General features: G+C 40.1%; 1 protein-coding gene across 2 annotated transcripts in view; it reads right to left on the bottom strand.

The window, feature by feature from the left end:
* Positions 1-26,390, bottom strand: part of STT3B (STT3 oligosaccharyltransferase complex catalytic subunit B) — a 72,961-nt gene that overhangs the window by 25,641 nt on the left and 20,930 nt on the right. For both annotated transcript variants that reach the window (XM_043508990.1, XM_038389558.2), the window contains exons 2-5: positions 19,480-19,588; positions 17,249-17,536; positions 14,508-14,573; positions 12,137-12,236 (exon numbers count right to left, since the gene is read on the bottom strand). In XM_043508990.1, coding sequence (XP_043364925.1) covers positions 12,137-12,236; positions 14,508-14,573; positions 17,249-17,536; positions 19,480-19,588 — 563 coding nt within the window. The remainder of the gene's footprint in view (positions 1-12,136; positions 12,237-14,507; positions 14,574-17,248; positions 17,537-19,479; positions 19,589-26,390) is intronic.

Consider the following 26,390-nt stretch of genomic DNA (forward strand, 5'->3'; position numbering starts at 1 on the left):
TACTATAGTTGGGAGGTGCCCTTGCCTTACCCCAAACAGGCACAGCCCACTGGCACTGGAGACAATGAGGCAGGCAAGGAGGCTGAAGGTGCTGTAGGCTAGGAGAAGCATGTTGCACAGCAGCAGCGGCAGCTTCCCCTATTCTGCAAGCAGGAGGGGTGGAGGGCTCAACCCACGGCCTGCCCACTCCACCGCTTCCCCCAATCCCTCACCCTTAACCCACCTCTTCTTCCCCTCGCCCCTTCACTCTGTACACCGCGTCCTCGTTCCTCCTCTCTCCCTCCCTGACTCCTGCCTGCGGCAATCAGCTGGCTTGTGGTGTTCAGGCGGGAGGGGGGAGGATCAGGACACGGCAAGCAGGCTCCCCCTCCTTCTACTGCCTCCTGAACACCCCAAGCCAGCTAATTGCCGTGGGCAGGAGGCAGCTCCCGCCTGCCCACGGCAATCAGCGCGCAGCCTCTCCCCTCCCTCCCCTGACTCCTGCCTGTGGCAATCAGCTGGCTTGCGGCATTCAGGAGGCAGGGGGAGCCTGCACACCAAGTCCTTGCTCCTCCCCCTCCCTCCTGAATGCCGCAAGTCAGCTGATTGCTGCAGGCAGGAGGCGGAGGGAGAAGTCACTGATCCACGGGATCTGCCAGCAGGCAGGAGGTGCTGGGGGGGGGGGGGAGAAGAGAGGGGGCCACGGCATAGGGGAGCTGATAGGGGGGCTGCCAGCTGTGGACAAAGCAGACAGCCGAACGACATTATAGCAAAGCACTGCACAACTTTAATGAAGCATGTTCTGTAACTGACCAGGGACGTAGGATCGAAACAACATTAAGCGAGAGGACGTTAAGTGGGGAGGAGTTGTACAATAAAGTGAATAAAGTATAAAATACGGTAGTACAGTATATATGTGTTCACCAATCCAGTAGTAGTACTGCACTGCAGTGTGATTGGTTTCTTGAAGCACTTAGGGTTATACAGATAAAGTTTTCTCTACAGTAGATTATATTATGACTCTACATATCACTATGGGCACGCATGACATATACCCAGATCACTAAGTTAAAAATGCACTTAACACTAAAACTACACTAAACATAATTTAATCTTTGGTGATTCAGAAGGCACTTCAGGATCTTGCAGTGCCTCAGAGTCATCATTATCAACATAAATTATCATTGTAGATGTAGAAGATGTAGGAAATTGGGCTGAATCTGTAATGACCCTAGGATAGGAGTGGGCAAACTTTTTGACCTGAGGGCCACACCTGGGCAGTCCATGAATGCTCACAAAACTGGGGCTGGGGTGCAGGGAGGGCGGGCTCTGGTTGGGGATGCGGGCTCCGGGGTGGGGCAGAAATGAGGAGTTCAGGGTGCGGGAAGGGGTTCCTGGCTGGGGAGTAAGGTGTGGGCGGTGAGGACTCCAGCTGGGGGTGTGGGCTCTGGGGTGGGGCTGGGGATGAGGTATAGGAGAGTACTCTGGGTTTGGAGGGCAGGAGGGGGATCACAGCTGGGGCAGGGGCTTGGAGTATGGAAGGGGTGCAGGCTCTGGGGTGGGACTGGGGATGAGGTATAGGAGAGTACTCTGGGTTTGGAGGGCAGGAGGGGGATCACAGCTGGGGCAGGGGCTTGGAGTATGGAAGGGGTGCAGGCTCTGGGGTGGGACTGGGGATGAGGGACTTGGGGTGCAGGATGGTGCTCTGGGCTGGTATCGAGGGGTTTGGAGGGCGGGAGGGGAATCAGGACTGGGGCAGGGGATTGGGGCACGGGAAGAGGCTCAGGGGTGCAGGCTCCTGGTAGCACTTACCTCAAGCAGCTCTGCATACTGCCCTGTTCACAGCCAATGGGAGCTGCAGGGGTAGCGCTTGGGGCGGGGACAGTGTGCAGAGCGGAGGCCCTGGGCTGCCCCTACGCATAGAGGAGCCATGCCTCTGCTTCTGGGAGCCACATGGTGTGGCCCCCAACCCTGCTTCCCAGCTGGAGCGCCGGAGGGGGCCATGCTGCTGCTTCTGGAAGCTGTGTGGAGCGGCCCCCGGCTGGAGTGCCAGAGCAAAGCAAGCCCTAAACCCCACTCCTCAGAAGGAGCTTAAGGGCTGGATTAAAATGGGCGATGGGCCGGATCCGGCATGCAGGCCATAGTTTGCCCACCCTGCCCTATGACAAACCCTGGAAGCTGCTCTTTTGAATAAATCCCTGATATAAGCTTGCTTACTTGTTGTCGTCTTCTTTTGCAGAAAAGTAGAGTGAAGAATGGGCACTTGCATAACCACGTGGGTAGTATACTAGTCCCAGTTACTAGACTGAAGATTTGTATTGGGAGATATCAGAAATGCAGGTTGATAGAGCTTTCTGGTTGATAAAGTGCCAGATAGCACAGCTTTTACTGTACACTGTGTTATTTTTGAATGCAGTTTTTTTTTTTTTAACATAATTCTACATTTGTAAGCTCAACTTTCATGATAAAGAGATTCTGTAGGAGGGTGAATTGAAAAATACTATTTCTTTTGTTTTTCATAGTGCAAATATTTGTAATTAAAAGAAAATATAAAGTGAACACTGTACACTTTGTATTCTGTGTTGTAATTTAAATCAATATATTTGAAACTGTAGAAAACATTTAAATATTTAAATATATGGTATTACTATGTTTAATCGCAAGATTAATTTTTTAAATTGCGTGATTAATTTTTTTAATCGCTTGACAGCCCTACTTTAAAAATATTATACCATACCTTTTTAGAATATCTCTACCTTTTATCTTTCAAACTGGAAGTACATGACACCTGTCAGAGAAAACTCAGCCACATCTCTCTTATTTCCTAGTTGAAAGCTGACTAACTAGCTATCCCAGTTCTGAGCCCTGGAAGTTGGCACCTTAAGGGAAAATGATAAACTAGCCACCTAGCCATTCATCACAGAACGTTCCATAATCATTGCTCTCCACTATTGGTCACTAACTTTACTTGGCATCAAAGGGATTTCCAAAACAGTTAGCTGCTTCAACCCAGACTTCAATTCTCTAGACGTTCCTGAACTAATTCTTGATTACAAACACTCTATCTGTTCAAAAGTGGTTTACAGTAAGCTGAAGCTTTCATGCAACTTTCAGGATAGACTTTAGCCTTCTTGTCATTTCTTCTCTTGGCAACTGAGGGGCAGCACACTGGCTATCACTTTTACAAATACTCTGGGCCACATTCTTTGCTACAGTCCCAATCCTGCGATGAGCTCCCCAAGGACAGATCCATAAACCCACACAAAGCTCCACTGAGTTATAAGAGGTTCCATCCATGCAAAGCTCATAGCAGGATCAGGTCCTATATTTATTACTGATATTTCTGTAGCTCCAAGGAACCCTGATAAGAAATTAGGGCCCCATTGTACAATGCACTGATCAGAAAAGTAGCTAAAATAACCAGACGCATCAATCAAGATGACTTGCCACCTTTTTGTTTCTAGTGGCTTCCTTTCAGCATTTGTTTTTGAGCCCTTGGTCTGACTACTATTTTATCATCTGCTATGTCAAGGGAATATATTTTTGCTATATAATACTCAATTTTCAATGAACTGTTATAAATCATTCATAACACCATGAAAATGTTGCAACACTGCCATCCTGTGGAATAAAAGTAACTGACATGCATCAGTGCACGTCATATTTGTCTAATAAATTATCTCAATATAAAGCATCACTTTTAAGCCTCCTATATTATTGTTATGTTTTCTACATAATAATTTATTCTTCCCCCACTTTATTCACCTCCCCACTACCTCCCCCCAAAAAGTCTGAGAAAGGCAGAAAGTGTGACCATCACAGTCAGATTCTCCCTTTCCCAGAAGTGCCTAAGAATTCTTGAAACAGAAAAAGAAAACCTGGTACACTGTGCATGCTCTATTTTGATACTTCAGTACAAACTATTATTAAAATTCCTCCAAATCCCTTCATGCTTTGAGGATCCCATACCCAATTTTTAATCCCAACTATATTCCACCTTTGAGATTCCACAATGAAGGCAACACATATTCCTATTTAATCTGGAAGTGACAGTTACTTGCATGAAACTCTCCTCTCTCTCTAAATTAAATACAGGGTTTTCCACATGGCCACCAGTTCCCTTTGGCCTGTGAGAGAAAAAAACAGCTAGGGGTCTAATTCAATGATGTTACTTTATTAGAAATCTATACCAAACTTTGTATACAAGAAAAAATTGTCAAAGCTCTGAAGTTCATAGATTTTAAGGGCAAATGGGACCATCCTTTGATCATCTAGTCTAACATGCTGCATAACAGAGCTCACTTAATTCACTCCTTAATGCCCTATTGGGTTTGTTTATTCTTTGCAAGAACAAGGAATCATGTACTCTTGTCTAATGATTTTAAAAACTAATTAGGTCACCACAAAAAAAGTCTATTCTACGGAGAATAAGCAACTTTCACAAACTAAGCTTTGGGACAATTTTAGTTGCTGCGCAATGCACTAAATCATGAGAGAATAACCTCCAGAAAGTATGTTGGTGATTAAACCAATGCTGATTTCTGCAACAAAATCTATGCAGTTTTACACTATAATTTATTCACTTTGATTAGAGTATTCTAGACCCACAAATATTAACAACTCAATCCTGGGGCAAAAAAAAATTAAAAACCGACAGACTGAAGTCAAAACACTGATATATTTAATAATCCCCAGGTTGTTTGATTTAAAATTACCTATTTCTTGTCCGCCAGACTAGCATTTTATAATTTGAAGAGCAGCATATTTTAAAAAACAAACCATCTCCCCTGGATTTAAGCCTTGAATAAGTGTGCTGGATTACTAAACAAAATTGCAAAAAAAGTGTTCAGAACTTGAAAACGTAGAACTGCAGAGTGAAAATCACAAGTTAATAATGGAGACAGTGAATTACAGACCCTCGAAGTTGCATGAACATGTCCTATGTCTGCATCTGTAAATGTCTTCCCTGGCAAACATACAATGCAAACTATTAAAAAGTGTAGTAAATCAGAATCCTTTATGCAACAACTTATCAAAATATTTGAGATCACAATCAAGACTTTCTGCTTCTGGTCTGAAGCAAGATTGCTTTCTTATTCAGACATTGGTACTGCATTTCAATTACAAGCAATTTGCTTGATCTTACCCAATACATCATTCAGATTCAAACAGAAGTCACTGACCCTTATGTCAAGATTAAAAAGGTATCAGTAGCTTGACCTCATGTGTTCAGGAGCGGTCAGTGTGAGTTTAGCACCCAGATTGCAAGTGGATCAGTAGATACACAGTTTACACCATCAAAGTCTTTAAACCATGATTTGAGCCAGAGGTTATGGGTCTTATTACAGGAGGGGGTGGGTGAGGTTCTGTGGCCTGCAATGTGCAAGCGATCAGACTAGATGATCACAATGATCCCTTCTGGCCTTAAAGTTGATGAGTCACTGATACATTTGCCTACAAATCATAAAACATCCCCAATCCTGGCAAAGAGTTCATGTTCTGGGAAAAAATTTGCCTGGTAAATTATTTTGAATTATACTGCCAGGCAAATTATATTATGCCTCATTTTAAAAAATGGTACTAATCTTCTGTAACTGTTGTTCTTCAAGATGTGTTGCTCATGTCCATTCCAACGTAGGTGTGTGCTAGCCCACAGCAATGCCACCGGAAAGTTTTCCCTCAGTGGTATCTGTTGGGTCAGCTCTGGTGCCCCTGGAGTCATGCCCTCATAGTGCTGGTATATGGGGCCCTGCCCGCTTGCCAGCTCCTTCTTGCCCGCTAACTCTGACAGAGGGGCAGGTGGGGGGAGAGTTGGAATCGACATGAGCAACACAAAGAACAACAGTTATGGAAGGTTAGTGACTGGTTTTTCTTCTTCAAGTGCTTGCCTATGTCCATTCCAATGTAGGTGACTTCCAAGCAGTTGTGCAAGTGGAGGGTTTGAAATTCATTGGAATGATGACTGTAACACCACTCAGCCGAAACCCACAGTGTCTAGCTTGCTGGGTTATGGCATAGTGGAAACTGAAAACGTGGACTGTTGACCATGTTGCTGCTCCACAGATGTCCTGAATAGGAACTTATGCCATGAACACCGCCACCGATGTTTGAGCTCTTGAGAGTGAGCTGTCAAGAGAGGAGCCAGGAACTTTGCTAGGTCATAGCATGTGCGGAGGCAGGCAGTGATCCACAATGAAATTCTCTGGGCTGAGACTGGACAGCCTTTCATTCTCTCTGCAATGGCTACAAAAAGCTGAGTGGATCTCTGAAAGGGTATAGTCCTATTCTATGTAGAAAGCTAGTGCATTCAGTGATTGGAGTCTCTGTTCCTCCATGTTAGCATGTGGCTTTGGATAGAAGACGTGTAGGAAGATATGCTAGTTGCTATGGAATTGAGAGACCACCTTTGGCAGGAAGGCTGGGTGTGGCCACAGCTGAACCTTGTCCTCGAAGAAGACCGTGTAACAGTGGTTCTGAAGTAAGAGCTCGGCTCTCCGAGACCCTTCTGGCAGAAGTAATTGTGACCAGGAAGGCCACCTTCCAAGACAGAGAACACGTTGCCAGCAGTTCAAATGAGGGTCCTGTTAGCCTTGCCAACACCAAGTTGAGGTCCCAGGGAGGGAGTGGCTGGCATACCTGGGAGGTAGAACTGCTCCAAACCCTTAAGAAAATGACACAGGCTGAGTTTGAGAAGACCGACCAGCCATTCATCTATGGGTGAAAGGCCAAGATTGCAGCTAGATGAAATCTAAATAGATGATACTGTTAGGTCTTGCTGTTTAAATTGGAGTAGGTAATCTAGAATGAAAGGCAGTGTGTGCTGACTGAATAGGAGAAACCCCCTTTTGCACTGACCAGACCAAGAATCTCTCCCACTTTGCCAAGTAAGTGGCTCTAGTAGCTGGTTTTCCCTAAAAGCACCTCGGGAACAGGTCCAGAGCATGCCAGTTCTGCAGGGTTCAGCCATGGAGTTTCCACGCTGTGAGATGAAGAGACTTGAGGTTCAGATGAAGTAGACAACCATGGTCCTGAGAGATCAGGTCCAGAAACAGAGGCAGGCTGCATTCACCGAGAGATCTAGGAGGATGGTGAACCAGTGCTGATGCAGTCAGGCCAGAGCCATCAGGATAAGATGTGTCCTGTCCCTTCTGACCTTCAGCAGGACCCTATGTATGAGAGGGATGGGAGGGAATGGGTAGAAGAGCTCGTCCATCCAAGAGAAGAGAAAGGCTTCTGCAAGTGAGCCCCGGCTGTGGTCTAGGAAGGAGCAGAAGTGAAGACACTTCCTGTTATGCTCTGTCATGAACAGGTCTACCTGGAGAGTTCCCCACCTCTGGAAAACAGTGCTAAGAATGTGTGGGCGAAGAGACCACTTATAATGGTTGGAAAAGGATCTGCTGAGATGATCTGCTAACTCATTCTGTGACCCCAGAAGGTAGAAGGCTTTGAAGTGGATCAAGTGGGTTATGCAGAATTCCCACAGGAGAGGAGCTTCCTGGCACAGGGGAGAGGCACATGCTCTGTCCATGTAGAACATTGCTGTCATGTTGTCTGTAAGGACAAACATGCAGTTGCCCTCCAAGTGGGGTTGGAATGCATTGCAGGCTAGGCTCACCAACCTCAGTTCCCTCAAAATGATGTGTAACAAGAGCTTCTCTGGGGACCAGAGTCCCTGAGTCTTGAGGGGCCCAAAGTGAGCCCCCATCCAATTGCTGATGTGTCTGTAATTAGAGACATTGACAGTCGGGGCCTTAAGATGGGACTCTTATGCATACTGTCCATGGTACAGCCATCAAAGGTGGTGCAATCACTGATGGGGGAACAGAGACCACCCAGTTCAGATGGTGTCAGCCCGGTGCATATACCAACACTAGCCAAGACTCGAGAGATCTGAGCCATAGTCTCACATATTATGCCACATAGGGCATATGGCATCATGCACCTATGAGGAACTTTAGGCAGTTTCTTGTGGTTGTGATGAGATGATTCTTCTGATTCTCTATGAGCACCTCTATAGCTCTGAACCAGTTTTCCAGCAGAAAGGCTTTGGCCCGGGTCAAGTTGAGGACTGCCTCAAGGAATTATATCCTTTGAACTGGGAAAAGGGTAGATTTCTGCATGTTTATGAACAGCCCCACATCCTGGAAAGTTGACTGTATTAACTCCACTTTTGCCTCCACCTGGGCCTTGGATCAAACTCTGATCAGTCAGTCGTCTAGGTCAGAGTAGACCTGAACCTCTTATCTCCTAAGGAAGACTGTGACGATTCCCATGCACTTCATGAATACTCAAGGGGCTGCTGGCAGGCCAAATAGGAGCATAGTAAATTGGTAGTGCATGTTATTTACAACAAATCATACCAATTTTGTTTCTGTTTCCCCATTAGATCACAATCTGAAAATATATATCCTTCAAGTCAAGGGTGGCGTACCAGTCCCCCTGATCCAGAGAGGAGATTAAAGAGGCCAAGGAAACCATGTGGAACTTCAGTTTCCTCATGAATCTTTAAATATTCAGGGTAAATAGGCCAAATCCCCTGAGATGGGATATTAGATGGATGGGATCTGAGTTACCCAGGAAAGAATTTTCTGTAGTATCTGGCTGGTGAATCTTGCCCATATGCTCAGGGTTTAGCTGATTGCCGTATTTGGGGTCAGGAAGGAATTTTCCTCCAGGGCAGATTGGAGAGGCCCTGGAGGTTTTTCGCCTTCCTCTGTAGCATGGGGCATGGTTGACTTGAGGGAGGCTTCTCTGCTCCTTGAAGTCTTTGAACCACGATTTAAGGACTTCAATAGCTCAGACATGGGTGAGGTTTTTCATAGGAGTGGGTGGGTGAGATTCAGTGGCTTGCGCTGTGCAGGAGGTCAGACTAGATGATCAGAATGGTCCCTTCTGACCTTAGTATCTATGAATCCGTTGGGGTTTTGCAGGTCCAAGATTGGTCTGAGATCACCATGAGCCTTTGGGATTAGGACATAACAGGAGTAGAACCCCTTATCCCTTCACTCTTGTGGAACCTCTTCCACTGATCCTGCCCTTTGGAGCGACTGCACCTCCTGGGCTAGAAGTTGCTTATGAGAAGGGTCTCTGAAGAGGGACGGGGAGGGTGGGAAGGAGGGAAACAACTGAACTGAGGGTGTATCCCACTTCTATCATGTGTAACACCCAGCAATCTGAGGTAACATGGGCCCACGCCTGATAGAATTGGATAACCAGTCCACAAAAATAGGGGAAATCAGATATACACATTGTCCTTGTACGTCATCCCCGAGTGGCCAATCAAAAGGCCTGATTAGACCCCGCTGATTGTCTCGGGGGGAAGTGGGGGGGAGGGAGAGACACACCAGGGCAGACAAGGACTGGAATGGAGGCCTCCTCTTATAGCCTCTACTGCTTCTCCTACAGTAGTCTTGTCTCTGCTGTGGTGGGTAGAAGTGGGTCATCGTTTGGGGCTTTTAGTGCTTACCGGTGGGAGCTGGTGTATACAATCCCAGGGATTTCAGGGTACCTCTCAAATCTTTCAGACTATGCAGCTTTGAGTCTGTTTACTCTGAAAAGAGCACTTGCCTTTAAATGGAAGGTCCTACACTGTCTGCTGCACCTCATAGGGCAACTCCAATATACAAACTTCCTGGTCTTGGTCCTACTTGGTCCTGCTTTGAGCAGGGGTTTGGACTAGATGACCTCCTGAGGTCCCTTCCAACCCTGATGTTCTATGATTCTATGCTGACCAGAAACAATGAGTTCAATTCACTACCAAATATTACTGTCTTTTTTTAATGAATTAGCTATTTTTAAATGCAAAACAAACATAATAAACTTAATTTTCTTCCCTTACGTATCCTGCACATTTAATGCAGGTTTATTTAACTAATGAAAAACAATTTTAAAATGCTGTTTTTGTCCATTTTTAATTGGCTTCCAAGTTTTATCCAAATGCCGCTTGACACAAACCAGGAGTAAAAAATGAATCTAGTAAATAAAAAAAAAGTCATTCTCCATTTTCCTAACATAATAAAAATATGTAAAAATTAAGAATCTGAATAAATATATATTACGCTACATAACTTCTTAAATAAATATGTGAACAGTTTCAGAGTAGCAGCCGTGTTAGTCTGTATCCGTAAAAAGAAAAGGAGGACTTGTGGCACCTTAGCAACTAACAAATTTATTTGAGCATAAGCTTTCGTGAGCTACAGCTCACTTCATCATATGCACTCCTATAAACAATATATCCCCCTGGCTAGCAAAAAGTACCACCCAAATTATAGCAGCTAATGAGAATCAATTAATTATCTAAATCAAGGTTTCCTGCTTGGTGATTTAAATCTACTTTGATTTAAATTAATCCATCCTGCTATATCTATGAATACAACAGTGTAAAAAAATTCAAGATGCACAGAATATGTAATGATGTATTTTGTTTATTCTTTGCTGAAATTGTATTGATTTATTGATTTCTATTCTGGTAGCACAAAGTATGACTGAAAAATCCCTGCCCCAAGGAGCATACAATTTTATAATCTTCTGGTAAAATTTTAAGCTTTTCTAGAGTTTTAATATTTATTGCTCAATGACAAACCATGAAAACACTTTCATCATGACTAATGTATATGAATTTGTTAGCTCTGTCAATGATTTACATAAAAAATCATAAAAATGCCAAGCCGATCAATTAAATACTCTCTAAACACTATTTACACATGCTTGAAAGTGAAGAAAAGGGTCTCCTCTGAATCCAGTGCATTCTGAAGGATTCCTTTGGATTTGACTGACTCCAAACTAGGGGCAGTAGAATGGGGAAGAAGAGGGAAAAGGAGGGCAGAGCTATAGCCCCCACAAAGAAAATACTGGAGGGATACATCTATATTTCTGCACCCCCAGTGTTTTCCAGCCCCAGAGAGCAGGACACAGCTCTGGTCCAGCACATGAGTGGTGAGGGAGTGGGGGAGAAAAACACAAGAGCAGGACCTGGAAGAAGGGCTAGAGGAGCCACTGAGGATGGCGCATGAGATCAGGCTGGCTGCTGAGAAGCAGGTAGGACTCCCTGACTCAGATCAGTCCTGCCTTCCAGCCTCCCCAGGGGACAGGACAGCATCTGGGGGGGGAGGCATCAATGCACCAGCCACTTGGGGGGGGGGGGGGAGGGAGAGTATGTGGATCACAGCAGTTAGTGAGCAAGGAAGTGCCATAGGAACGGCAGTAGGAACTACCAGGATATGCCTTCTGAGTCTGGAGGGGGCTCTTTCCCCCAGTCACAGTAGCTTTCCTTGCTCTCCTTCTACCCACCCAATTCACAGGGTGCTTCTACCCTCAGCCCCACTCTAAACTGCTCTTTAGATTTTAAATTTGCTGGTAAACTAAAATCATCCCGAGTTTAATAAAAGAAAAAATGGCTTCTATGTGAAGTTTGTATATTGGAGACAGCTTTTCCTTTTTTTTTTTTTTTTTTGTCATGCGTCCATTTTAGTTCCTTTTCCATTTTAGGCACCCAATTTGAGCCAGCCTAAGGGTCCTTATTTTCAGAGAGTAGATGCTCAATACTTATTGAGGATTAGGTCCCTTTAAGGTGTGTTAAGTTGGGCAGCTAAAAATCACTGGCAACTTTTGAAAGTCTTGGCAATACACATTTTATTTGAACAGACACACTTGTGTTGAATGCTGCTCTGTCTCTTGTTATGTGAGACAGCATATTATAGATGGGTTATTCATTTTTTTTTACTGGATAGCTTTTATAAAGCTGCAATTAAATCATACAGAAAGTACAGACAAATGAAACCTGTGTATTAAAGAACTTTAAAAATATTAAACAACTCAGTGAAGATTCAGTGAATTTCCCCTTCCCACACTGAGTACTAAAGGGAACAAAAACTAGCTAGGAAATACACACTTGAGAGATTTGAAACACTGAACTAAACATATAAAATCCTTATCTTTTTATTTTGTAAATAATAAGCTAATGGGTATAGAGCACGACCAATATAAGACTTGATATGAAATTATTAATTTCTGATTTAATGTAAAAGACCTAATTAAGATAACTTATTAATTTCACATTCCTGTATTTAATGCCTCCCAAATAGAACTGATTGTTCAGTAAAAATAGATTAGAAATCACTTCTCAAATAATTGACTTTTAGAGAGTCAGAACACTCACCTATGTAGACCCTCTTGCTGTATCTCTGCATCAACAGCAGCACAAACACATGCAATGGAATAAGGTTGATGATGAAAACATAACCACCCCATGCAGAGACCTATGGGAAATGAAACTGTAAATTAGATAATTTAAATATAACTTGAGAAAGAGCTGTACACTATCAGATTCTATTTATGTACTACTATTAACACAGTAGTAACATTACATTCACAACAATTTTTCTTTATTCCAATACAGGCTTTATATGAGACTTGTTAGATGACAACTGGTGTGGGGTGGAGGGAGAACATGTGCATGATTGAAGATCATAACAGCTATAAAGGTGAAGGTTTGAGAATGCTGGCGGAAAAGCTCTCAACGAGCTTGTGCCTCTAAAATTTGCTGTCTAAGGAAAGACAGTTAAAAGCCCAAATATGACCACTTAAAAAAAGAGCTGAAGATGTACCTCTTTGCCTAGTCTTGCCCAACTAATTAAATCCTGGATTCCTAATGGAGTGTTAAAGACACAGGCAGCAGGAGAGCATGCCAGATTAAGACGGTCTCAATGCAAAACCTGGTATTTAAAAACATGGTCATCATCACTATGGAAAGGCATCCCAAGCTATAGAGATGGGTATCAAATAAATGCTAATAATAAATACAAATAATAATAATTGAGCTTGAGACCAAGAATTAGAAGAGTTACTTTTTTAAAGACAATTCTGTGGGTCACACTAACAGTGAGTTAGTCATTACATAAACTTTAATTGAGATAAATATCACCAAATAGTCAGTTTGCAAATACATGCATAACTTTTCAGTCAACGCAGTAGCTATTCTGAGCTACTTCCTCAATTTTTTCAATGCAGAATGACGTTTACTACCCCAAAATTGCAATTTTTACCATTTAATTATCAGCTAATAGTTTAAGAACACTGGTTTCATTAGAAAGATAATACTACATTGGAGGATACATTTATGTCCAGTCCTAAAGACTGATCTGGCAAAAAAACCCATATAAAGAGCTTGATTAAAACCTCAGCAGCAACTAAAGGTCTCATTAATTCTTTCATAAACGGAATAACTATATTGCAAAGAATCACCACAAGAGATAACGCAAGGAACTTTATTAATCTTAAACCCTGGGCAAATTTTAGCCCTTAATTAGTTGACTATGTCCCTTAAAACAAAGGGAAAATATGCAATATACCCTCTAGTTCAACTCAGGCATTGTGACATTCATGGGTAGATATAGCCAGAGATTCTGATACCTTGATGTGATTAGGGGTGTTTTAGTTTGCACAGTCCCTTTCCCCCCCCCAATGTGTGTCTGATCCAAAGATGCTACTCAACAAATAACAGTGGCAGAATCTGCTCCCTCATGATTTCCAGCAGTAAAAATGCATTACCACCCCTTTTGTTATTTGACTGAATTTTGCAAACAGTCTCTTTTAAAAGACTCTCCCATCAGAATATGTGGGTGTAGTAGAAAAGCTATACTATACTAGCATAACAAACCCAGGCCTAATTTGTATACAACTGTGTAACAGAAATATGTAACATACCCTTACTTATGGTTTCACAACCACTCTACCATAATATGAAATAAATGTGCTTTAGAAGGTAATGCTATGTAAAAGAAAAGGCTTACAGCCAGTATTTAGTTGTGTGAATATTTTGCAGAAATTCACATTGTATACTGAATCAAAAACTTATAGTTCAACTAGAGCATTTCTTTTAGATAGACATGCAGTCTTAATTTAAAGACTTCAAGTGAAGGAAGATCACATCCCTTGGTAAGCTGTCCTAGGCTAATGGTTAATTATTCTCACTTAAAAATTTGTACCTTATTTCCAACTTTTTTCCAATTTTTTCTAGCTTCAACTTCCAGCCATTTGATCCTGTTATATGCTTTTGTTTGCTACATCAATTAACCTTCTAATATACAGTTACCTTCTCCCAGTGTACAAACTTCCAGGTGATGATCAAATCACCTCTTAAACTTCTCTTTGATAAACTAGATAGACTTATCCCCACTTTTACTGAAGCCATCCACTCAAGATCCACCAATTCACTCCGAATGAGATCATCTCTTCTACTGTCAGATCATTTCCACTCATTTTGAGCCCCCACCAACACCATCACCAAAGGAATCTGTCTGCTCCATTCCAAAATTCCTGGCATATTCATACACGGGAAAATTTATTTCCCAGAGAACACAACTCTTTAGAAAAGGTTCTGAGCAGAAAAGGAAACACCTGCCCTCTTCTTTGACTTAATTAGGCCAGCAGAAACAGCTGTCAGTTTAAAAAATACAAAACCAAAACTTGTTTCCATTCAACTGTATTGAACAGAAACAGTTTTGTTTATGTACAAATAAAAGGCTTACCATATAAAAGTAAGACAGACAGCAGCATATTGTCCAAAAGACTGACCCAGTTTTCACAGACTTCACCTTAAAAAAAAAAAAATCAATTAAGTATTCAAGAATTACAAGTTACAATATTAGACAAAGCCATCAAAAACAGCATTACAAAATTCTATCACCCAAGCCAAAAAAGTACCTTTTTATTAAAAGTATGGGTTAAAGCAAAGACTCCCACGATCAGTTTATGTTTTAGGAACTTAAATGCCCACCTTCAAAATTCATGGATGTAGTTCGGAAAGACATCTTCCATAAAATAAAACAACAGTGCAATTCAGTTCACCTGTATAGTCAATCAACTATAATAGCCTATATCCTACTTTTCACTCAATTGGTGCTAGGACATGACACACTAGTTCAGTGGTTCCCATCTTATCTACCATTGTGGGCCTGCATATGCAGTTCTCTATGTGTTATGTGGGCTGCATCCACACAATATATATACTACCTATATGGCCCTGAGGATGTCACATAGGCCTCAGCTGTGTGCTGATTGGGCTGCAAGCGGTCCATGGGCTGCAGGTTGACAACCACTGCACTAAATGCTTCAACCTCTGAGGCAGAATAGTAGTTGCAGCATCTTTGTGCTACTTGAAGATTGGTGTAAACATGGATCATATGGCCACTTCCGGATGATGACCACCACAACTCTCACCACAGCTGCTCTGTCACTCCTTATATCGTATTATGAGGGTAAGTGCTGTTCTATTCTGAACAATAACTTTGAAAACGCACTTAAAGCTAGTGGGAACATTCAGGTATCACTGAAGGCATAAGCTGAAGACAATGGGGTTCCGCAGGTGTTCAGAGTATGATCTGACATACAGATGATGTGCTAGATGTAAAGAATCCATTTTGACAGAGAGCCCATGACAATTTTTTGAGCTATCAAACAAAATATTTCTTAATACAATATAATATTTTGAATCTATGGTAACAACTACTGGCCAATTCTCTTTTAATGGTTGGTGGGAAACCTCCGTATCCTTTATAGTACATTAAACCTCAGTTATGGACTACTACAGCTTTACCAGTCCAGTAGTCTTTATTATTTACTTTGATAAATAACTACACATTTTTCTGTGCTTCCAAATTTAAGATTGTCAGCATTGTGTAGAGTTTTGTTCTGATGAATTATTACACTGCTGGGTGTTGGGTAAAGCTGGAAGTTTTGACAGCAGATAAGGAATAGCTGGGGTTTTGGCTCATGAAGGTGCAAAAGATGATTTTGTGTTTTGGTACTACCCCTCCTCTTTCCTTCTCCCTTGTGTGTAAGAGCAGAGATTGACTACTGGGAGAGATGAGTGAATGTTTTGTTCCTTACCCCAGCAAATGTTGGGAGCAAGTAGGTCCTCACAGCAACCTGCCACAATATTTACTACTTCAACAATAACAAAAAGAAGTCAGTCTACTGTTTGTACTAAGATCATAAGCAATGATTTATGGCTTGTCTACATGGGGAAGTTTCCCAACATAGCTATCGCAGAATAATTATTCTACACTACAATTATGCAGGTATAAAGCTTACTGCTAATAGACAAAGTGTTAAATGTTTCAAAATTAACAGAAAAAATAGGGGAAAGTTGTTTCCTTTAAATTTTCTCTTGCGCTCCCTCTCTTTTTTGTGGGGGGGGGGGGCGCAGAAGCGGAGAGTGGTACAGCACCGTTTAGCAATTTTTCATGAGATGGGGATCTCTGAACAAGTGATTTGACAGGAAACAGTTCTAAGACAATAGATTCTGTGATATCCTGTATCTTGAAATTGTGTGTTCTCATTTCTATACTATAACAAAATGTACACTATATTGTTGAATTAAACTGCATACTGAGTTGTAGTTTAGTTGATAGATATACAATCCTCCAAGTGTCCCTTCAACATAGAACAAAATAGAGCAGTGTTTTATTGTGTTTATTCTGTAGTACATAAAGACTTTCATTTACAGAACAGCAATTTCTATTGGGTGTGAATCACAATAACCATTGGCTCTATTTTCATGCCCCAAAGCAGAGTGGCTGATTTAACTCAGTAAGTTATATGCTGAACCATTCTGCAATACAGTACAATGCTTTATAAAATATAACAATTCTGTTTAGATCTGGTTTAATTGCATGCGAGACAAGAACAATACTTGTGCTGTATCAAAAGCACATGGCTATTAATGTGGACCCTGTTTGTCTGGCTCTGCCCCTCATTGTCTAATTTGTGTTCAGTTGTATTTGCTATGCAGAACTTCTCAGATTACTTACAATAGCCCAGAAAAACCCAGTGGCTTAATCCTGCCCATGCCTTTTTGTCATGTAACGATACAGGAATGTGTTCAAGCCATGCGAGCAAGCAGACTGTTTGAAAAATGCTAGCCTAACTCTATTTTCATTTTTCACACACAGCCACAGAATCAAATACAAGAAAATCACCGTTTGCGCTAAAAATGTAAACCACTTATTGTTAGAGAACATCCTTTGTAAAGTAGCATGAGAGGATGATTTAACAAACCGAGGAACAACGGAGTGGCAGACGTTCATATGTTACTTTTGGGTGCCTGTCCAATCTCTCTCTAAATCTATTCTAGAAGGCAATGAGAATTATAGAAGGAAGAAAAACATTCTAAAGATCCAAGATTGGGTTCTAAGGCGAAGACCAGGAGTAAGGTCAGGAGAATTGGGGGGGAGGGGGGGGAAGAATGTGAATCTGAGCAATTACTTACCCACAAATAGTATGTGAACTGCAGTGCAAAAATGGCTATGCCCTCATTGTCAAAGGATCCTGCTACTGATCGAGATATGTAACCTGGAACTATAGCAATAAAACAGGCAGCTAAAAGCCCTGCTCCTTGGTTCCACAGTTCTCTGGTAAGCAGAAAAGTAGAAATAGATGTAAGGCCGCTAAAAACTGGTGCTAGGAATACACATACATCTCTTATGTGGACTGTGATGTTTAGCATATTTAAAATCCAATGTATAAGGCCTGCTGTCACCATCAACCCGGGGTAGACCTAGAAGAAAAAAGAGAAAGAAAATCAAATAATATTTCAGGATTGCAGAAATGTTGACTGTAAATCTATTTACATACAACTTATAACAAAAGTTACTTATTTCTTGGTTGAAGTCAGTCACATGCAGGGAAAAACTAAATTACTCTAACACTGCTTTCAACATATCCGATACTACAACTTAAAGTAATTTGCCACACTTTAAATTATATCAAATGATTGTTGACAACATGTGCAAGAAACCATTTTCTCCAAATAAATGATGAAGCAACATATACAGATTTCAATTTTATCTACCCTGGAAGTTGTTATAAGGAAGATGATTTTGTAGGTCAGGCACAAGATCAAGAAGTAGGTGTACGTTCTATTTCTCGTAAAGCTAGTCAGAAAATTTCAAGCCATCTGAAAGTGATGCAAAATTGAAACATTTTCCAGAAACTTTATGTAGTTTAATTTTTTTTGTCATTTTTCAAACATTTCTAAATTCCTAGTTCTATCATAGACTTTCTATGTGACTTCTGCCAAATTGTTTAATCTTGTAATGCTCCATTTCCCACACCTGTAAAGTGGGAGATATTAGCCTACATTTCAGAATTTTGCAATGATTAAAGTCACTGCCTGTAAACAACCCATCCACCCACCCTCAGATGGATACTTTTTAATATATTTAAGTGCAAAGTATTTTAAACAGTAGGAAACTTTGACTATGAAATGTTTTTAAAAAATCTGGAACAGAATTAAGGTGACTCCATGGAAGTGTAGCACAGATTTGCACGAGTCTGTTGAATCTCTTATCAACTATATCTACTACATGATTTCAAATAATGCTAAAACATTCTAAGCAATAGTTTTATTCTACAATATCAGGAGTTCAATGAAATAACGGTGCCTATACACTAGACTAGAACATTAAAAATCTTCAAATGCCTTAACTGCCCTGCAAAAACAATATAAGTAATAAATTTCTGCTGAATTAAACTTTAACACGGATATTCCCCTAAATGTCTGAAGTTGAACAAAAAACACTATGTTGAGACCTTCTGAAATATGCCAGGAATTAAAGATGAAATTATATTTTTAATCCATTTTAACAAGGATTTCAAAAGTTATATAGAGCTGGTTTTTTAAAATGTTTTGTTTAAAAATAAAATCACCATTTGATTTAATTTATTGCAAAACACTCTGTAAATCCACTTAAATGGTATTTATTCTCTCATTACTGAAGAAAAGGTGCTTCTATGGGTTTTCAACATTTGCTTGCCATTAGAACTCTTTACACCTTTCTAATTGCAGTCTTCCTTAAATCAATGACATTTCATTGTACCACGTCATTTAATGTCATTTAATTTTTTTTTGTCTATCCTTGCTGTTTAGCACTTTACATCCAAATTAATTTTATCTCATTTATTTTTTATATTCCTTAGAAAATCTTTAAAAATAACGGGGGAAATGTAATCTTAAAAAAAAAAAAAGTATTTGTCCAGTGCAGTCCAATATCATTTTCTACAGATTCAGAAATATCCACATTAAAAAAATATAATAGATCCAAACCTTGGCCATGAACATGAAAAAGCCAAGCATTACTCTTGGCTTCAATTGAAAAATGCATAGTCATCCATAATATCAGAGAGGTAGGTCTGTAATGATACACGCTACAACAAGACAACAGGATGGTGAACCAGTCATAATAGTCTCAATTACTGCTACTGAAAGTTGACATACAAGCATATACTATTCAGGTCTGGCTACTGATTGACAGTAAGTTTATGAACTAGAGGCATAAAGCTGACATTGTATTAGTGGTAACTGAAATTCTTATTGTAGCTATTATAGCAATTAAAAGTACATTACATTTAGTTTCTCCTTTAACGTACATAGTAATTTCACTTGTAGTTATCCTTCTGAATTTTTTAAATTTACCAAGAAGTGATCACTCTCATACTTACAGTCCCACCTACTATTCTTCCCAGTGGATACCATGCTCTTTCATCAAACCAATTTAAAAATTCATAAAATCCATGGGATGCAAGGTGATGTGTTGATCTATAGTTAAACCTAAAAAAAGAAAAGAGAAATTTAGAATAGAATAATTGAAGTTAATATAGCAACAGCTAATCTCTCCTCTTTCCATAGGAAACAGTAATTATAAATCAATACCTGGGTCAAGTGTCAAGACCCATCCATATGTGTAAAAGAAATAAATGCAGCATTCAATTCTGGACCTAAATAAAGTTTGCAATCAAGCTGCCCAAGTTATATTTTTCCCATTTATCCACTATAACATTGCTTTCAGATTTAAAACTGGTGTTTATACACACCATGCAAAATGTGCCTCCCCCCACTTTTAAAAGCGTATGTTAAAATGTGTCAGACATTCTCAACTTTCCTCTAATCTCCGCATCATGCAAGTAAGCAAATCTTTAAATGTAATGAAAAAACAGATTATCCATTATAGCCAGACCATTTAGGATACCGGAAAAATTGGCTTCAGATCATGGCAGAATGTGTCAGTCCTTCATTCTTAAATTAAGTATATTGGTAGTACTTATTCTACTGCCAACTTTCAACTCATAGGATCAAGATGAAGTAATATGGCAAGATAGACAAAACTAGTACCAACGGAACTCTGCATATAAACAGTATGCAATCTTACAATCCATTGGCCTGAAAGTTATTCCCCATTTTAATATAAATGAAAATTCAAAAAAAGAAGTTTCTTGCATATATTTTCTGTAACCAAAGACCCAATTACCTTAAAAATATAAGAAAAATTAGCCCTCCCTTATACAAGTGTCTACCTATTCAGTTTAATATTTCACACCACACATACCCCAGAGTAAACAGAATGAGACTAGCATGTTACCCACACAAAGCAAGAGCACTCAAGTTCCTGCATACCTGAAAACAATTTTAGCATCTGAAAGACATCTAAACACGTCATTATCAGTGATTTTTATCAACACAACAAAGGAGCACAAGAAACTGAAATTCAGTTACAGAGGTCAGCAAATTGCAGGTTCACATTTACTGAGCCAACTCAGTCAAGTGAGGTTGTAAGCAGATTTTTTTAATATAATATTTTCACCAGAGACTCTTGTGTGACAAATAAGATACTGTATTGAGTAAGCCCACTGATAATTGGTTTCTTCTTATAGTACACAGTATCTTATGTTTATATAAGAAAATTCATAAACATCAATCTTTCTGACCTAGATTCAATCATATCAAGCGACAATGTGCCATTAACTTCTATTAACCCTGAAACTATTCCCCCCATTTGACTAGATTGCTAAAAATATTAATTCTTCAGTTCTGAATTGTCAACATTAATATGATCTGTAAAACACCATACCTGTAAAATTAGTCTCTTATCTAAGCACACCAAAGTTTATCATTAATTTGATTAGTGGCAATAGTATGCCCAGCATTGCACAAGACGAAAGGGAAGACGTGGTCCCAACCTCAAGAAGCTCACAATCTAAACAGCTGACATAAAAAGCACAGGACAACCCAGTGGCTGGTGGTGTCCTAGAGCATGTCTTGTTTGTTCTGTTTTTTTCCAATGAGTTGGTGATAACATATTTACTGACATCGTTTAGTTTAGAAATCCTTTAACAAAGCCTCAATTGGATGCTAAAAAAAGACAGCTCCTATTTATTGTGCCACAATTCCAAGACTGCTTAAGTGGATGAAATAGGAAAAAACCATTAACCACCTCCTTGTGCTGCAAACTACTGTTAAATATGCACAACTGTCTTCAGTGGAAAGTGAACTTTAACATCTTTTACTACTGCTTTGGTAGCATAATCTTAAATCTTTAATGAGCACTGTCAACTGCCAATGAAACTAGTGAAGAAATTCATTTTTATTTATAACATTAGGATAGAAGAATTTAAATTTTCCACTTCTCCCTAGTATACTTTTGACAGATATAAAATAAACTAACTCCAGCTTTCCAAAATGGACTGTGATTCCTGACATAAAATAAAAACTTACAAAAACACACATTTCAAAATTTCATAGTTGAAATGAACAGCAATAATATTAATTTTGTACCTTGACAAGATGTACAGTAAGTGTTGGGAGTGGCCGTCCAGAAAATGATGCGGGACATTATAAGTACAGTAAGTAGATCAGAAAACCAGAATATGAATACCTCAGTTCTTCTAAACTGCAATATTTAGTATTCTTATACTGTAACAATGACTATTCACAGAATTTAAGAACTTCGGGGAGATACATACACTAATGGGAGCTGTGGGAAAATCAGGCCACTTAAAAGGCTACATATGGATTTAATAGGTTAACTACAGGCATCTCACTTTATATGTTTTTACTTAAGGCATTATTTCTCTCCAAGAACCTCACAAATTAAAACCATCCAAGATTTGTGCATTCAAAAACTTTCTGGTTAAAATTGCTAAGTTACACTATACATACTATACATCATGAATCAATGATGGCATTGTCAAAAATTGCCAATTTTATTTCAAACAAAAAATGGTTAGTTACCTTACAGTAACTGTGGTTCTTTAAAATATTTTGCCCACACAGATCCCACACAGTGTCCATGGGCCCCAGGTACAGGAGATCAGATTCTTTTGGTCAGTAATGACTGTTGAGGCTGAGCACATGCTCTGCATGTCCTTGAGCCCCTCTGATGACAGCACAGAATGGCCACAAAAGCCACTCAGTTTCTTCACCAATACAGAAGCACCTAGGCCAATGGTTCTGAACCCGTGGCCTGCTTGCAGCCCAATCAGCACACAGCTGAGATCCATGTGACATCCTCAGGGCCATACAGGTAGTATAGGCATTGTGTATGCAGCTCTCTGTGTTATGTGGGCTGCATCATACAGCCCACAATGGTAAACAGGTTGAGAACAGAATGGTAAACAGATTGGCCCTAGGCCAAAGGACTCCATACAAGAGTGTGTGTATGGCGGTGGTCCTCATGGGATCATGTCTTCTCAATGAACTGAGACAGCTCTTTAGTTGCTATCATGCCAGTAGTACTGTACATCATGCAGTGGTGCTGCTTATAAGGATTTGTTTCTTTAAAGTATTTGTCTATATAAGTCACATTCTAGGAGATGGGCAAGAAGTTGTCTCTCTGTTGAGTGCCAGGAAATGGTGAATGGTTAAAATGGTGAATCAGTGCAAGGGGCAAATGGTGAATCAGTTCTAGAGGCTGACATCCGAGAATGATGAGCTGAAAAAATATGTATGCAGCTCCAAGTAGCAGCCCTACAGATTTCAAGTAGAAGAGATGGCTTTTAAAATGGCTGAAAAGGCTGCCTGAATGTGCTTTGATATGAGATGGTGGGGTCAACTTATTCAGTTCATAACAAAATTCTAATGCAGTCTGATACCCCTTTTGAAAGTCTGTTGAAAAAACCCATCCTCCGGATTTATTACAAAAGATACAGTCTTTGTAATCTGTGGAACAGTTTTGTCCTACTGAGGTAATACACCGATAACTCCTAACATGTCCATAGCGTGGAGTTTAGTCTCTGCCAGGGACTAGTAAGGTCTTGTAAAGAACTAAATGAATCAGTTGATTTAAATAGAAGTCTAAGCCCATTTTAGGCAGAAGTTTAGGATGAGAATGAAGAGTAACACTATCCTTCTGGGAGGTGGTATAGGCGGTCCTGCCATGAATGCTTGACTTTCGCTCACTCTGAACAGAAGTAATAGCCACCAACAATGCAGTCTTAATAGAAAATGGTACACAGAACAGAAGCACATCCGAACTGTGAGATGTAGACACTGGATCTAGGTGTCAAATCAGACTTCATCCTGTGACATTATGCCCAGAATGACAAGCAGCTTGAATTGTGGTTGAAAGAGATAGGGGTATCATCTTTAAGTACCAAAACGTAGTAAAACGTGAGATTTGTTGCTTAGACTGGTCATGAATATGTCTATAGTTGGACAGCCCCACTTCTGAAAAATTCTCTGAAAGACAAAAACCATGGAGGATGATTCATGAAGAGTTTAGCATTGTCTGATGATCTGATCTGCTAAACTGCTTTGGACCTCATGTAAGTGCAGAGCTCTTCAGTCATGTTTTAACACAATCAAGTTTTGTAGCAAAGACAAAAGAGAAAAGAAGACAAAAAAAAATACCCGTCTTGTTGATTTTAACTGCTGCTATACAGAATCTAGTGGACAGCAGTGAAATTGACTGTAAGGTGAGTACTCTGCTGTCACTCGAGAAAGCTATGAGCATTGGCAGAGGCAGGCACTGATACCATTCATGGGGGAAGAGGACTCAAAATGAAATCTGGGAGAACAGTGGAAACACACACAACCAACCCACCCTTCCAGCCAGCCAATCAAAGAAAGTGGCAAAACGGTCGGAGACCATCATCACATTGGCAGCTACAAACTTTGAAGGAGTAGTGAACAGAAAAAGAATACTCCTTTTCCCTTACAGCAGCAAGGGGAGCATAGGACTGGGCTGTAAGTTTAACCAGACTGTTACTAGATAGAGGATGAGACAGGGTGGATAAAAATCAATGATTTTTTTTTATTTAAATCAGAGGTTTTTCCTCCAAAAGCATTTTATCAAAAAAAAATCTAAAGATAAAGATATAGTATAGCTCAAAGACATCTCATCATGGAATAAGGATTATAAATTCTAATTCTATAGTATGAGACAATATATTCATGTAATGTTTAAGAAAAGTTTTGTAAATGAGTTCCAATAGTTCATGGATTAGGGACCCAATCTTACGAAGTTCCAGGGGTTTCTGTATAGATTTAGGTTAATCTTTCTATGTACCCAATGGGACTCAGTGCTCAGTCTAGCAGATACCATCAGAGAGGCTTAGTTTTGCAGTTCTCAAACTGTGGATTTGCATCTCCAGAGATAACATTCTTGTTAACAGGAAAAATGACTCTAAATAAATAAATAAATAAATAAATAAATATAGAGATAAGAAACAACAGACCTCAACCCTACTGTCCCTCCACAAATTTGTGTAGACAGAGTCAATCCCTTACCTCTCTCTAAAAGTACAAAGTTTCAAAAAGTTCAATGAATAGAAGATTGTTGGGGGCGGAATAGATCTGGACAAGGAGAAGAAGTCTGGAGATAAAGGTGAGAAGGGAGGGACAGGCAGTAGAAACAAAAATGAAACTGTTCGAGCAGCATATTCCAGTAATCTTGAGGTCTTTCTGAGTGTAGTCTTCATTGATTTGAGATCTACCATTCCATTCTCTCACTAGAAGGGAAAACCTATAATGGCAGCAGGCCGCAAGAGAGATCCAGTTTGGGAATATTTTAATGAAGTTCCTCTACCTGGGGGTAAGATAGGCATGCGCACAAAATGCAAACAGTGCAACAAAGAAATGAAGGCCTGGTCACCCAAATGAAACAACATAATGAGAAGTGTTCCTTCTCAGGAGAAAGCTGCATTGAAGATGATAAAAAGGAACATGTCTGAGCGTGCAAGATCTTCAGGCTGGTAAACTTTTTTATTTCATACTTCTTTCTTAAGGACTGCCTGTCTTCCTTCTGGACTATTCTTGAATTCTCATGTTTGAGCAAAAAATATAGTTGTTACTCTATGGTACTATCATTTTAGATGCAGTTGCGATAAAAAAATAAATAGCTGAAATAGGCAGATCTTCCTTTTACAATTTTACCTTTAAAGTAGTACTTAGTGTCAGTGAATGCAATGAGTAATACTAAATGAGCAGTATAGTAATAATAATTAGATAACTTGATTTATTTTGTTTAGAAGAATCCATCCTCAATATACAGGATTCTGAAAACTATCCACCTTCAAGATCACCATCATTTTCTACAGTTTCAGCGTTATCTGCCAATGATAGTGTTTCAGTCACATCACATATGTCACATAGCCACAATATATCTATCACCTGTAGCAAAAAGGAAAAAAAAAAACCCCTCCATCATCATGAAACAACCATAGATAAGTTTGTGATAAGAACCAGATGATTACAAAATGAGGTAATTGATTAAAAAAATTGCCGTTTGTTTATGCAACAAACTCTCCTTTCCGTACGATTGAGAACCCACACTTCATTAACATGGTTCAGTCATTAAAACCAGGATACAGTCCACCCAACAGTGCAGATGTCGCAGGCAAATTGCTGGATAAAGTGTATGAAAGAGAAATTGAGCAGTGTGCAAAAGGTCTAGAGGGTGAAATTGTTAACCTGAGTCTTGATGGGTGGAGTAGTGTCCACCATTATCCTGTTGTATGTGCTTGGGTGACAAAAGAAGAAGGGAATGTCTTCCTTACAGAAACAATTGATACATCAGGAAATGCACACACAGGAGAATACTTACAAGTAGTAGCGGTAAAAGCTATAACAAACTGTGAGGAAAAAAATTCAACTGTCTACTACGCAGCTTGGTCACAGACAATGCTGAAAATGTATCCAAGATGAGAAGAGAGTCCCAAGCTAACAACATACGGATGCAGTGCTCATTTGATGCACCTCCTAGCCAAAGACATCAGTGTTTCAGAAATAAAGGCTAATGTTGTTGAAATTGCAAAATACTTCCATAACAACCACTCTGCAGCAGCTGCTGTGAAAAAAAAGTGGGAGGAACCAAGCTCAGAAATGGACTGTTTTGAGCACTATATCAAGAACTGACCTAATCTGATGAAAGTTTGTGAACAAAATAGTGAAAAAATAGATGGCACTGTCACAGCCAAAGTTCTCAACACTAGGCTTAAGAGAAATGTTGAACACGTGCTGAGTATCCTGAAGCCCATTTCTATAGCCTTGAACAAAAAGAAAGGAAATAGCTGTTTTATTGCTGATGCTGTTGAAATTTGGAAGGAAGTGAGTGAGATCTTAAAAGGAAATATGTAAT

The sequence above is a fragment of the Dermochelys coriacea genome, chromosome 2 (genome assembly GCF_009764565.3).
Source record: "Dermochelys coriacea isolate rDerCor1 chromosome 2, rDerCor1.pri.v4, whole genome shotgun sequence".
Lineage (NCBI taxonomy): Eukaryota > Metazoa > Chordata > Testudines > Dermochelyidae > Dermochelys > Dermochelys coriacea.